Raw genomic sequence first — 15,620 nt, 5'->3', positions numbered from 1 at the left:
TATTACATACCCAGACTGTCAAATGCATAGAAACAGAAAATCAAATGGCGGCTTTCAGGGGCTGGGGGAGGGAAAATGGGGTGTTAATTGTTTAATGGGTATAGAGTTTCAGTTTTTCCAGATGAAAAAATGTTCTGGAGATGAGTGGTGGTATCTGGACAACAACGCAAATGCACTTAATGCCACTGAACTATACAGTTAGAAATGGGTAAAATGGTCAATTTTATGTTATGTACATTTTACCACAATTTAAGAAAATTAATAAATACAAAAAAAGATGATAAAATGAACACTTCAGAAGCATCAGTACTCTAAGATCCTGAGGAATAAAAATGATACTGAGTTAAAAAGAAAAACTGGAACATGACTTCTGTGGTACTCCCTTCCTGTACATGCATGACATTGTCCCAAAGGTGGAGTCTATCCCCTTTCTCTCTTTGAATTGAAGCTAGACATTTTAATTTGCATGACCATTAGAAAGAGCCAAGAGTGACATTCTAGAATTTCCGAGGCTAAGTCATACGAATTCTTCCTGTTTTTCCTGTGGCTCTTGGAATGCTTGCTCTTGAGAGCATTTACTCTGGTAAAAGCCAATCCCATGCAAGATATCTGGCTGTCCCATGACAGCCCTGTTATGGAAAGCCCAAGCTACGTTAGATTGCCCTGGAGAATGAGATGCTATGTCAAGCCAGACAGAGAGACCAAAGAGTACCAATGTGCCAAACCCGGAGGGGAGGAAGCCATCTTGAAAGTGACACTCCAGTTCCAGGTATACCAGTTGGAGCCATGTGGATGAGAACCTGCCTCGCTGATTCTTTTCTGAATTACTGATCCACAAAATTGAGAGCAAAATGAAACTTTTTTAGGCTACTAACCTTTAAGGGAGTTTGCTATGCAGCAAACCCTAACTGCAACAGGTAGCCTATATGGTAGCGAGGTTTCCTATGAAGGCTCATTAATAAGAAATACAAAAAAAAATTTTTTTGGATTTAAATACATGCTCATATTTGAAAACTAAATACTTGGTTTTATGCATGACTTTTAAAAATCACTTGAATTAAAGGTTGAATTAAAAAAAACAATGTGGCCAATCTAGTTCTCTTTTCCCAGAGCAATGTAATTGATAAAATTAATCATTTACTCGTATTTATTTGAAGTGCTCATTTTTAGCCTTATCTTTCCATAAAATGGAAAAGGAAATGAAAACCAATGAAGACATGTAGACAGATAGGTCAGTTTCTGGTGATTAAAATTCTGACCCCCCCATGCAGTTCTGCACAATGACATGTTGAGAAATTTTTTGACAAGATTTGCTGTGGTATTTAGTATTGGGGTAAAACGGTTGAGAGGGCTGCGATTTGGATGTGTGAATAGAGAAGCTGGAAAAAAAAGGTTCTGGCTATTTTAAATCTACTCTGGTGCATGAAAAGAACATTTCCTCTCCGTCATCAATGCCAGTATGTTACTTTCCCAATAAAGTGAAATCTGTGCTGAATGGGCTACATCAGAGCAGACAGATCCACTTACCACAGTGAGCCTCATCAGACCTATCAGAACAGTCTGGCTTATAGTCACAGACAAGGTGGGATGGAACACATTTCTTGTCGTGGCACAAAAAATCAGTGGCTTCCGGGCAACTCTCAGAAGTCTCTCCCACTGGGGAAAAAAAAATAAAAACAAAGTCATTTTTATGATACTTCTTTAAATTTGAATATTCCTTTTAGTAGTTTTATAGATACGTTCAAGTAAGTTACTGATTTTAATAGGTATCCAAGGCAGACTTCTAGACACCTCCCTGCTCAGTCCCACATCCAATTTTTCAGCAAGTTATACACACTGTGCTTTCAAAATCATCCATTCCTTAAATCCAACATCTTAATCCAGGCCCTAAAAATGATTTGCGTTGGGCTCCAGCTTAGTTTTCTAGTCTCATTTTCTGCAACTCTCCTCGTAAGTACCTGCAATTAAACTACAGTACATCCTACTCCTGAAGGGCTCACCAGCAGGTCACATGCTCTTCATCTTTTCCTGTGTGCACATCCGCTACTTCCTTTACCTACACTGACCATTCAGTCAGTGGAGGTCTGACCCTGGAGGTCTGCTCAACCTCGGAACTCAAGGAAATAGCTTCCCTCTCCCCTTGTTTTGCCTTTTCTTTGTCAACCAAGGCCCAGGTTGGGTTCTCTATGTTTCATGCCACCTAAGAACCCTTCTATTCCTATGTTAAATGTTTACCACCTCATAGAAAAGCTGTATTACAGGGGCGCCTGGGTGGCTCAGTCATTAAGCGTCTGCCTTCGGCTCAGGTCATGATCCCGGGGTCCTGGGATCAAGTCCCACATCGGGCTCCCTGCTCGGCGGGAAGCCTGCTTCTCCCTCTCCCACTCTCCCTGCTTGTGTTCCTGCTCTCGCTCTCTCTCTCTCTGTCGAATAAATAAATAAAATCTTTAAAAAAAAAAAAAAAAGAAAGAAAAGAAAAGCTGTATTACAGCTCTGCCTGCCCCTCCAGACTCCAAGCCCCTTAGAAGCAGGAGTTTGGGATGTGTTTTCTTAGGCCAAACACAGTCCCTAATCCAGTTTGTGCTTAATAAATTCTGGGTATAATAACAGAAGGCACAATGGTTTCATCTAAAGGGAGCTTAGGAATGAACACAGAATTTTCAAAGAAATTCATACTTTTTAATTGGAGTATAATGAACATGCAGTGTTATATTAGTTTCAGGTGTACAATACAAATATTCACCAATTCTATACATTACTCAGCGGTCAGGTAAGTATATTCTTAATCCCACTTATCTCTTTCACCCATTCTCCCCCACCCCCTTCCTCTCTGGTAACCATTAGTTCGTTCTCTGTATTTAAGAGTCTGTTTTTTTGTCTCTTTTTTTTCTTTGGTTTCTTAAATTCCACATATGAGTGAAATCATATGATATTTGTCTTTCTCTAACTGACTTATTCCACTTAGCATTATATCCTCTAGGTCCATCCATGTTGTTGCAAATGGCTGAATAATATTCCATTGTGTGTGTGTGTGTGTGTGTGTGTGTGTGTACACCACATCTTTATATATAGGGTATGGTGTGTGTGTATATTTGTATATACACACACCACATCCATTCATCTATGAATGGACACTTGAATTGCTTCAATTATCTTGACTATTGTAAATAAGGCTGCAATAAACTTAAGGGTGAATGTATCTTTTTGAATTAGTGTTTTCATTTGCTTTGGAAAAATATCCAGTAGTGGAATTACTGGATCATAAGATAATTCTACTTTTAATTTTTTAAGGAACCTCTACACTGTCTTCTACCATGGCTGTACCAATCTTCATTCCCACCAATAGTGCATGAGGGTTCTTTTTCTCCACATTCTTGCCAACACTTGCTATTTCTTGTGTGTGTGTGTGTGTGTGTGTGTTTCATTTTTGTTTTTGTTTTTTGCCATTCTGACAGCTATAAAGGAATTGTTTTGATTTGCAATTCCTTGATGGTTAGTAATGCTGAACACCTTTTCATATGTCCTCATTCCGTATGTATGTCTTCTTTGGAAAAATGTCTATGTGTCCTCTGTCCATTTTTTAAATATGATTTTTTTTGATATTGAGTTGTATAAGTTCTTCATATATTTTGGATAGTAACCCCTTATCAGATATATCATTTGAAAATATCTTCTCCCATTGAGTAGATTGTTTTTTTTGTCCTGTTGATTTTTCCCTTTGCTGTGTAAAAGCTTTTTATTTTGGTTTAATCACAAGATTTTAATTTTGCTTTTGTTTCTCTTGAATGAGGAGACATATCTAGAAAAATGTTTCTATGGCTGATGTAAAAGAAATTATTGCCCATGTTTTCTTCTAGCAGTTTTATAGTTTCAGGTCTCATATTTAAGTCTTTAATCCATTTTGAGTTTATTTTTGTGTAATGGTGTAAGAAAGTGGTCCAGTTTCTTTTCCATGTAGTTGTCCAGTTTTCCCAAAATCATTTGTTGAAAGGACTGTTTTTCCCCATTGTATATTCTTGCCTCCTCTGTGGTAGATAACAATATAAGTGTGGGTTTATTTTTAGAATCTCTATTATGTTCTATTGATTGATATGTCTGTTTTTTGTGCCAGTACCATACTGTTGTGATTACTACAGCTTTGTAGTATATCTTGAAATCTGGGATAGTGATGCCTCCAGATTTGTTCTTCTTTTTCAAGAGTGCTTCAGCTACTTAGGGTATTCTGGGGTTCCATACAAATTTTAGGAATATTACATTAAATCTATAGATTGCTTTGAGTAGTATGGCCATTTTAACAATTTTCACAGGTAAATTCTATCAAACATTTAAAGAATTTATACCAATTCTTCTCAAACTATTCCAAAAATAAAAGAGGAAAGAAAGTTTCCAAATTCATTCTATAAGGCCAGATTTGCCAATACTGAAACCCAAAAAAGACAATACCAAAAAAAGAGAACTATAGGCCCATACCTCTGATGAACATAGATGCAAAAATCTTCAACAAAATATTAGCAAACTGAATCCAGCAACATATGAAAAAAATCATTCACTAAAATCAAGTAGTATTTATTCCTGCGATGCAAGGGTGGTTCATTACTCATAAATTAATCAACATGACACATCAGATTAACAAGAGAAAGGACAAAAACCATATAATCATCTCAAGAGATGTAGAAAAAACATCTGACAAAGTACAACATCCATTCATGACAAAAACTATCAACAAAGTAGGTTCAGAGGGAACATATCCCTCAACATAATAAAGGTCATATATGAAAAATCCACAGTTAATACCATCTTTGAGGGAGAAAAACTGAGAGCTTCTCATCTAAGATCAGGACTAGGATGTCCACTCTCACTACTTTTTTTCAAGGTAGTACTGAAAGCCCTAATCACAGCAATCAGACAAGAAAAGGAAATAAAAGGCATCCAGATTGGTAAGGAAGTAAAACGTTTACTATTTGCAGATGACATGATACTCTATATAGAAAACACTAAAGACTCCACCAAAAAACTGCTAGAACTAATAAATGAATTCAGTAAAGTCATAAGATGCAAAATTAATATGCATCTCTGTATACTAATAATAAAGTATCAGAAAGAGAAATTAAGAAAACAATCCCATTTACAATTCTACCCAAAATAATAAAATACCTAGGAAGAAACTTAACCAAGGAGTGAAAGACCTGGACTCTGAAAACTTTAAAACACTGATGGAAGAAACTGAAGATGATATAAAAAAATGGGAAGATATTCCATTCCCATGGATTGGAAGAAGCAATATTGTTAAAAGTCCATATTACTCAAAGCAATCTATAGCAATTTACATATTTGAATATCATTTTAAATCACAGGAAGTACAATGATGATATTTCATACCTTCACAGAGATGTGAATTAAAGGTCCCAAACTATTTTTATCTAGTTCAACAAATTAAATAAAGCTCACAATTCCTTTGTTACACAGATTATTATAGGTACAGAGCTGGTGTGCCTGAGGTGAGGGTAATTTACTCACAGTTAGGTCGTATTTCCATGAAGAAAAATAGTAAATATCCATGGATTTGATAAAAATGCAAGTTTTAACTTGTGTAATTTCCAGAAATAATTTACCAGTAAAATATAGTAATAAATATGAAGAATGAAAAGAAGGCATCTAAGAAAATGGCAAATAGTTTAACTATGGGCATCAGCAAGAAGAATTAAAGGTCCATTGAGTGGTTTAGAAGCTTTGCCACATAATTTTTAAATAACACTAGTGAGAATTTATAGTTAACCCAGAGCAGTATGTGGACATTATTTAGTATGCAACGCTATGCATTGGGGATTATTTTATTTCTCCATGCCATAGGCTGTGGAGCTATATATAATTACTCCACAGAGGAAATGTGTTTTGACTTTAAACAATTCATTCTTTAGTTTTTAAAAGTGACTAAAATAGACTACATCTCTGAATGAGGCTCATTTCCTTAACAATATAGAAGAGCAATGACATGAAAAGAAATCAAGTCAATGCTCTGAATTGCAGTAAAGCAAGCAATGGCTAAAATTTCTATAGCACAGACATCGCACCAAGAAAAAAGAAAAAAGCCTACAATTCTAAGAAAAGTAGATCTTCTTTAAGACAAGAATGTAGTCAGTCAGACAGTTGCTACCAAAAACCTGGTAAATAGAAAAGGCAGATTATGTTAGTGGGAATGTCTTACACATATTTAGCCACTTTCAATTTCTTTATTCAGTCAAAATGATAAAGGCAGTACCTACTAACCTGGTTGACAAATATGTGGAATGAATGATAATCTCACATATTCCATAGTTATAAGAATGGAAAGAACATTGGTGCTCATAATAGAGTTAAAGATAATATGGCTGGCAGAATAGGACATAGAAAAAAAAACTAGACTGAATATTTATTTTAGGAAAAAAAAAGTTAGGGCACCTGAGTGGCTCAGTCAGTTAAGCATCTGACTCTTGATTTCAGCTCAGGTCACGATTTCAGGCTTGTGAGATCAAGCCCCATGTCAGGCTCTGTGCTGAGCCTGGAGCCTACTGAAAATTCTCTCTCTCCCTCTCCCTTTGTCCCTACCCCCCTCTCTCTCTTAAAAAAAAAAAGGAAAAAGAAAAAAAAAGTTGGCAGAATCCTAAAGACCTAAAACTAAAGTATGATAAATTGAAAATCCTACAATGAAGAAAAGGTCTATAAAATAATGTAGCTGAAATATTTCATCCAATAAAAGCATGATGCATATGTAAGGCTGATCCGTTATGGATTTGAACGAACTGTCACCAACCTGAAAGGGACTCCAATTTAAAACTGGCTTTAGGGGCGCCTGGGTGGCTCAGTCGTTAAGCGTCTGCCTTCAGCTCAGGTCATGATCCCGGGGTCCTGGGATCGAGCCCCGCATCGGGCTCCCTGCTCAGCGGGAAGCCTGCTTCTCCCTCTCCCACTCCCCCTGCTTATGTTTCCTCTCTCCTGTCTCTCTCTCTGTCAAATAAATAAATAAAATCTTAAAAAAAATAAAAAATAAAAAAAAAAAAAATAAAATAAAACTGGCTTTATTCAGCTTTGAAACAGAACTGACGACCAAGAAGCTCTTGCCACTTTAAATTTCTATTTGGATTAAAAGTTTTATATACAGGGTTCATTATACAGAACGAGATATAATCATTCTGTAGATTGTATTTGCGGGCAAACATGAGTTTTATCATCTTTTTCAAGTGATGATATTCAATATGCTCTGCAATTTCAGACAGTAAATTTCACAAGGGCATACATTTTTAAGCACCTTCATTTCTCATATAGAATATACTGATCACATGCAAGACAAAATGGGCACATTCCCTGCCTTTGAAGACCATGCTGTTTAGTTGGTAATGCCATGTCTTCTGAGGTGACTCTGTTCTGACAGTTTCTCAGGTTTACCTTGTTTTTGATGACTTTTCCTATTTGGAGTGTACTGGTCAAGTATTTTGTGGGACGCCTTTCTACTGGAATTTGGGTTTTGTTGTTGTTGTTGTTGCTGTTGTTGTTATTGTTTTATTTGTTTTCCCCTCACGATTAGATAGAATTAATGTTTTAGGGGAAGAAAGACTAGAGAAGTGTTATTTTCATCATGTAGTGACAAGAGGACAAACTATTAACAGGACTTGGTAGTGTTCACGTTGACCTTGTTCACTTGGCTTGTGGAGTGCCTCCCATGATTCTCCACTCTAAGGTCCCTTTTCTATCCCTTTCCATACTCCATTCTCTGGAAGGAAATCACTGGGTGTAGGCCACATCTGTGGTGATCTACACTCCTCTCCTTCAGGGCAGGGAATGTACATAAATTACCTGGAATTCTTATACATGGGAAATTTGTCTCTTCTCTCTCATTTACTTATTTATTCAGTAAGTGTATCAGTATGGACTCAAGAATATTTTATAATTTGAGTCATAATACAATGCAACTTTATTTTATTGCTCAAATTGTTCCAACTTTGGCCAAGAAGAGCTCTTTCAGTTGGCTCCTGAGTCCCTCTGACATACCCCATCAATGTAGGCTTTTCTTTTTGCACACTACCTTATTTTCTAGCACTGTAAGTTGCTTCAGGCTCATCTTGTATGTTTCCTGGGCCAGTCCTAGGGATCAGCCATCAGCTGTTTCTCCAAGAAGCCCTAGTTCCTTTTTTTTTTTTTTTTTTTAAGATTTTATTTATTTGAGAGAGATATAGCAAGAGGGAACAGAGCAGGAGGGAGAAGCAGAGGGACAAGCAGACTCCCCACTGAGCAAGGAGCCCGATGCGGGACTCGATCCCAGGACTCTGGGATCATGACACTTAACCAACTGTGCCACTCAGGCTCCCCGCCCTAGTTCCTTTTATTGGAAAATGTTATCAGAAGCCAAGCTCTGGGTACTAGGTTGCTCCTTGCCACCGAGATGTCATTGTTTCTAAGCTATAATGACTTGAAAAGTCATGCCATTTTTCAGTTATAACAAATGATCAGTATTATCTCTTCAACTAGTGTCCTTCCCTAAGTCTCTCTTCTCTACCTCTGGAGCTCCTATTAGAAAAGTGTTGAATTTACTCCTCTGATCCTCAGTGTCTCTTAATCTCTGTTCCATTTTTTTTTTTTCCCTCTTTACTATGCTGCATTCTGGTAAGCTCATATATATATATGTGTGTGTTTTTTTAATTTTTTATTGTTATGTTAATCACAATACATTACATCATTAGTTTTTGATGTAGTGTTCCATGATTCATTGTTTGTGCATAACACCCAGTGCTCCATGCAGAAAGTGCCCTCTTTAATACCCATCACCAGGCTAACCCATCCTCCCACCCCCCTCCCCTCTAGAACCCTCAGTTTGTTTTTCAGAGTCCATCGTCTCTCATGGTTCATCTCCCCCTCCGATTTCCCCCCCTTCATTCTTCCCCTCCTGCTATCTTCTTCTTCTTCTTTTTCTTTTTTTTAACATATAATGTATTATTTGTTTCAGAGGTACAGATCTGTGATTCAACAGTCTTGCACACTTCACAGCGCTCACCATAGCACATACCCTCCCCAGTGTCTATCACCCAGTCACCCCATCCCTCCCACCCCCCACCACTCCAGCAACCCTCAGTTTGTTTCCTGAGATTAAGAATTCCTCATATCAGTGAGGTCATATGATACATGTCTTTCTCTGATTGACTTATTTCGCTCAGCATAACACCCTCCAGTTCCATCCACGTCGTTGCAAATGGCAAGATCTCATTCCTTTTGATGGCTATTTTAAGATTTATTTATTTAGAGCACATGCAAGGGGCGTGTGCAGAGGGAGAGAATCTTCAAGCAGACTCCCCACTGAGGACAGAGCTGGGGCTGATCTCAGGACCCATGAGATCATGCTCTGAGGCAAAACCAAAAGTCAGACACAATGGACTGAGCCACCCAGGTGCCCCAAACTCATATTAATTTGATGATTTACTCTTCAGTTGTCTCTCTAATCTCTTTGCTTCACTTTTCCATTGATAATGTTCAGTTATAATTTTCTTTATTTCTAGAAGTTTATTTTTATTTAGCATCCTGCCTATTCTTTTTTTTCATGCTTTCCTTTTTTCTGTATCATAATCCCAGAAGCAGGTGGCCCCAACAGCATAAATTTACACTGGTTTCTGCACTGTCCTTTAAGTTTAAGTGGTTCTAAAAATTTTAATATTAATTTGTTGTTTGGAGTTCTCATTCTTACATCATATTCCATCCTGTATGTGGTGTGGCACAACTTTATGGTTTTGGTTTCATGACGGTAGCTCCTGTTTTGTTTGCTTTTTCTAGGTCCCTAGACAGACAACAAGTATCTTTGAGGCTTCCCTGGAAAGGAGCAGGCTTTATGCAAAGGTTTCATGTAAAAGATCCAGTCCCAAGGTACGATATTCTATGTCCAGGTCCCCAAATCCTTTAGGCCACTGGGGAGTTAGCTTCCACCTGTGATCTAGGTTTTGAATCCCTTTTTATCATCCTGGGACTGGTAGATTTTTTCTTTCTCTTTTTTTTAAATTTCAGTTTAGAGTATTAATTTGTGCTTTTCAAAATATTTTTATATGTTTTAGTGAGTGGGAAGCATATCCCAGGATATAATTTTGTCATTTCTTCTGTAGTCTAAATTTCAATATAAATTTAATATTTAAAAAAACTCTTAATGTCTTAGATCATATATTCTAAAAAAGACCCCAAGAAAGTCCCATAAAACAATTTCTCCAAATAATAATGTTCATTTAATATAAGCATTATGCTACTTGCATTTTGTCCAATGGTAGAAGTATGCTTTTAAAAAAATCCCTGAAATTGGCATATATGACTTTTTGTATCTTGTGTTCACATAAAGGTAAACATTTATCAGCTTCTGAGGGCATCCATTGAAACAGAAACATTAAGATGCATTTGTAGTGGGTGGAAGAGGGAACTCTTCCATAAATATGGTTTCTTTTTACTTGTTAATATGTGGATTTTCCTTGTCATTTGTCTGTTTTAACTTGTTGATAAATTATATTTGGACAGTTTTTATGGAAGGTATGTTTCAAAAGTTTTATCATTCTAAGTAAGTTTCCCTCTAGTGAGAATTGGTAATGCTAAACAGTAAATATTGATTGTGAATGGGCAGTCCAAATATGAGGACCAAGATAATGATTTGAACCCCATTCTTATAAAAGCTCTGTGCCCTTAGGTAAGCCATTTAATATTAATCTCTAAAAGAGAATACTGAAAATCAGTCTCTCATACAAAGTATGATACAAAGTGATATCAACAACTTAGAATCTTGTATTCATTCATCCTAGAAATATGAATTAAGCCACTGTCAGACAACATGGTGGACACTGCAATAGTTCTTACCTTCAAAGAATTTATGACCTGATGATAAAAATTTATTAGTAAAACAATATGTATAGCACTAATTAAAGATATTTATGTGTTGCCATCAGAGAGCAATAAAAAGTAGCCCTAGCTTACTGTGTTGCATTAATAAATACTTAATACAGTTATTTAGCTGATGGCCTTTCAAAATGTTTATCATCTCAGCTAGTCATTTAACCAATTAGAAAGGGAGACCGGACCACTTGACTGAGACAAAGCAGTTCCTTTATCAATTTCCTTTATAAAACTCCTTTCTTCTCAGTTTCCTTAACAAGTAAGTTTGGCAACATATTGAAAACATGGGAAGTTCAGATCTATTTGAAGGAAGAGCAACATCTGGTATAAAAAAGAAAAAGGCCAAAACATATTTTGGAAAAAGTTCATGCACCCCAAATCTTCCTTCACAGATGAAATGTTTATTTCACTTGGGTTCTCTCTTGCTCTGGAAATGTGATCAGGAGCAAGTTTGCAAATGAATGGAGATCTCAACACTACTGACAATATTGCATGACCAGTATTTTCAAACATCCAGAAATTCACAATACCTTTCATAGTTTCTATTCAGCAGGAGCATTTAAATCTATCTTATGTTAGAAAAATTGCTAGGTTTTAGGAAGGTCAATGCACATATCAGACAATTCTTAGCAAGACATCTGAAAATGTAAATACTGATTGATGATCTCCGTGATGGCAAAGTTCAGCTTGTGTCGAAATTATCAGAAGTGTTATCAGAGTTAGTGGACCATGTCTTGGCATACAGCAAGAGTTTTGGAACATACAAAAAAAAGTGAGATTCAACTGGTGATACACAGAGTAAAGGTGCACGCTAAATGGAAAATCTTCCAAAGACTGATAGTTTCATGTTTTTACACAAAAAGGTGACTTTATAAACTCTTTCTATGTTTGTTTGAAAGAAAATGACATATCCCAACCTCTCTTTTCAGACATGAGATTCAGATTTTCATTTTTATTTTTATTTTAGATCTGGACATATGTTAAACATCCATTTTTTTTTTATGGATTCTTCATTGAAGAACAATAGACTGCTGAACCCTAGGCAATATATCAAGTCAGTGACTTAAAGGTTTAGACAGAAAAACATTATTAGAATGCCTGAGGGCGCCTGGGTGGCTCAGTTGGTTAAGCAACTGCCTTCGGCTCAGGTCATGATCCTGGAGTCCCGGGATCGAGTCCCACATCGGGCTCCCTGCTCAGCTGGGGGTCTGCTTCTCCCTCTGACCCTCTTCCCTTTCATGCTCTCTGTCTCTCATTCTCTCTCTCTCAAATAAATAAATAAAATCTTAAAAAAAAAAAAATAGAATGCCTGAGAAGGAGGAAGGAGAAATAATAAGGAAATAAAACACCACCACCAACAAAACTCAGAATGTGATACTTTTATGCATGAATGCTTTTAGTGGTTTAGTGATACAGAAGTCCTCACCCATTCCCACCTCTTTTCTATTCTTCATATACCACAAACAGAACCCTTGTTCAGCTATCTGATGAGTTTCTGATTACCATTTTAAAAGAAGTATCAACCCTTCCATTCTGGACTTCACCATTGCCTCTGATATGCCGAAAATGCCTTCTTTTTTGAAACCCTCTGTTCCTTTAGCTCCTTGGCTAAAGGAATCGCATTCCTGGTACTCTGCCATTTCTTCACCTTCCTTCTCATCTTGGCTCCTTTTTTGGCCAAGCCTTTTAATTAATTTGTTTTTTGAGAGAGAGCATACATGCACATGTGAGTGGCGGGAGGGGCAGAAGGAGAGAGAGAGAATCTTAAGCAGGCTCTATGCCCAGCAAGGAGCCAGATACAGGGCTGGGATCTCGCGACCCTGAGATCATGACCTGAGCTGAACTCAAGAGTCCAATGTTTAACCGACTGAGCCACCCAGGCTCCCCTGGCCAAGCCTTTTAAATGCTAACAGAACAAACTGTGATCCTGCTTTATTTCCCTTTGCTCTTCCTTGGGCATCATGGTTTTATGGTACCTGGGAGGTGATGATCTGATATCTACATCCCAATCTGTACCTTTTCCTGAATTTAGAAACTTACAATACATCTTCTGTTGGATTTCTCTACAGCATATCAGACATAGATAGACTAAACATAACAAAAAATGCACACACTTTCTTCTATTGCCTACTACTTCCCACTTTCTTGCATCACTTATAAACCTCATAATGCCTACCCAGGTATGGTCCACAGATGCACATCTTCTTCACCTATTTCTTGCCTTTATTCATGTTTCTATGCTCTCATCCCAGAATTGTTAGCAAAAAATGACCTTGATTTTCTTAAGTTTGGTAAAGTTGATTCCAGGACATGAACTAAAAAAGAATGTTAGCAGTTAATTACATCTATTACTGATCTCTCTTGGTCCTATGGTAGATTAGGGGGGCTATAGCAATGACTAATAACATATGCAATAAAAAACAATCCCATGTAAGAAAATACATGGCTTTCCTAAAAATACAAGGTGCTAGAACCTCTCTGATTTTGGTACCATTCATGGGATTTAATGAAGAATAAGAGATTCTAAAACGCTGAACAATCTAATTCAGACTTTTTAATTAGCCCATCCCGTCTATTATTTATGTAGTAAGGTTACTGCAGGACACTGTTATATAATTTTCAATTTATGTGCAAATTTCAGGGTCATATAATGGTCAAGTTATGCTTTTGTGCACAAAATGAATAGAAACAAGTCTAATCACAGTAAATATTATCTTTGACCCTTTCCATTGAACTCCCTCATATTTGTAAGATGTATAAAATTTTATTCTGTGCTGTATAGTCAATACACTATTTCAATCAGCTTTTCAGAATTTAATAGGAGTACTATCGACTGAAGATGATTATAAAAACTGAGACTCAAAAAAACCATTTAGAGCTACTTTATAATTGTAAACAAATAATTTACAAAAAAAGAAAATTTAAAATATTTTTTAACAGAACCTTAAAATCTCCCTGAGTAAAATCTGTAACAACTATGCGATTTGGTTAAATTAGTGGATCTTTTTGAGGCTCAGATTCCTTCTCTGACAAATGGAGATAACTGCAGTTCCTATATGAACTTGTGTGTGAACATTAGATGAGATGATATATGCAAAGTTTTCAGTATATGCTTGACATTTTGGTAAGTATTCTATTACTGTTAGTTTTTCCATTTTTTTCTGGGTTCTTGACTGCTTGCCCTCTCAAAACCTTACTTTCTTCATGTATAAAGTGATAAAATGTACTCTTCTAAGATTTAGCTAAGAAAAATATATATAAAGCTGGTAAAACTGTCCTTGATTTATGGATGCTGGAAGTCCTAATTCATTCATCCTAGGCCAGCATTCTTTCTACAACAAAACACTGCTTTGTGAAAACAATAATATTTTATATTATCATTTACTTTCTAAACAGAGTTAGAAAATGAAACCAGTATTAATAAATGATATTAATTGTTGATTTACAATTGGCTAGGATCACTTTGCAAGGATTAAATCAATACATTTTCACAATAATTCAGTTGTATAGAAGAGGCACAGAGTGGTTGACTAACTTGTCCCAGGTCACACAGTTGAGAAATAGTAGAGTTAAAATTCAAACTCAGGTAATGATCTGAAACCCTATCATGTTATATAATATCTAAGATAATTGCTTTTCCAATCAAAAGAATAAAATTCTTTTTTTGAGAGAATTAATTGAGAGAATATAATTAAAGTGCATGTTCTACACTTTAAAGTAAATTTGAAAAAGGTAAAATAATGTGTTCTTGGAACACAACATAAAACTTTTAGACTAGAAATACTCAACACAGTATTAAATTGCTTAGTATGTTTCATAAGAGCAGCTCACCAAAGAGTACATTATTCCTAAAGAATAAAGCAAGATTGACATCTTGGGAAAAGATGTACATTTTAAATGGCTAACCTTTCAAAACTGATATAAGTTTTCATAATATATGTTATAGAACATTCCAAGACACCCTTATGTTAATATTTCACATTTTTTAAATATTATGGACAGAAAATCATTTTTTGATTAACATTTTTGGCAGTATGAGATTTTAGTCACCTTATTTAAGACCATCTGAAAGGAAATATCTACATGTGTAATACAATATTGAAATGTTTTTAAATGCAAGAGTCTTCAAACCTAGAGATGGAATGGATTCAGCCAACTGGAAATTTCTGTTGAAATCTGGAGACAACTTCATTGGCTTAGGGCCAACCGAGGGCAGAGGATGTACTGGAGGCCCCCACACAAAACTGGGACCAGCAGGCTTATACCTGCTGCATAGAGCAAATGAGAAACCTGCCTCAGTGGTAGATGGATATATAGCCATATACACAGATACGAACGTGGATGTGTGTGTGTCTGTGTGTGTGTGTGTATGTATTCATATTCGCATGAATCTAAAATTTATATGGAATAATAAAAGGCTAACAAAGAGCCAAGACGCTCCCGTGAAAGATCAAAATCAAGAGACTATATACTTCAGATAACAAAACTTATCTATACATTATAATAAGGAAGATGATGTAGAATGACAAAGGGATAGAGTAATAGACCACTGAAACATAAAAGACCTAGTCTGAGCCTCTTGTGTTAGACCTCACTTGCAGACTGGAAGTAAAAGAATGGACTAAATATATGTCCTCAATCTTCAGGCTGAGCTACAGAGACATCAGAAAGTACATAAAGATTTTACAATGGGGATAAAGGAATATGGTTTTAAGGAAATCGATTTTTAGATC

The 15,620-nt window shown here is 36.3% G+C and overlaps 1 protein-coding gene across 1 annotated transcript in view; it reads right to left on the bottom strand.

Moving 5' to 3' along the window:
* The window catches only part of MALRD1 (MAM and LDL receptor class A domain containing 1), an 803,589-nt gene that overhangs the window by 225,348 nt on the left and 562,621 nt on the right, over nucleotides 1–15,620 (bottom strand). The window contains exon 31 of the mRNA XM_032425534.1: nucleotides 1,528–1,656. Within this exon, the coding sequence (XP_032281425.1) occupies nucleotides 1,528–1,656 (129 nt within the window). The remainder of the gene's footprint in view (nucleotides 1–1,527; nucleotides 1,657–15,620) is intronic.

This window comes from Phoca vitulina, unplaced genomic scaffold, assembly GCF_004348235.1.
Source record: "Phoca vitulina isolate PV1807 unplaced genomic scaffold, GSC_HSeal_1.0 scaffold33, whole genome shotgun sequence".
NCBI lineage: Eukaryota > Metazoa > Chordata > Mammalia > Carnivora > Phocidae > Phoca > Phoca vitulina.
The sequence above is the reverse complement of the archived record's forward strand: the minus strand, read 5'-3'. Positions and strand labels throughout refer to the sequence as shown.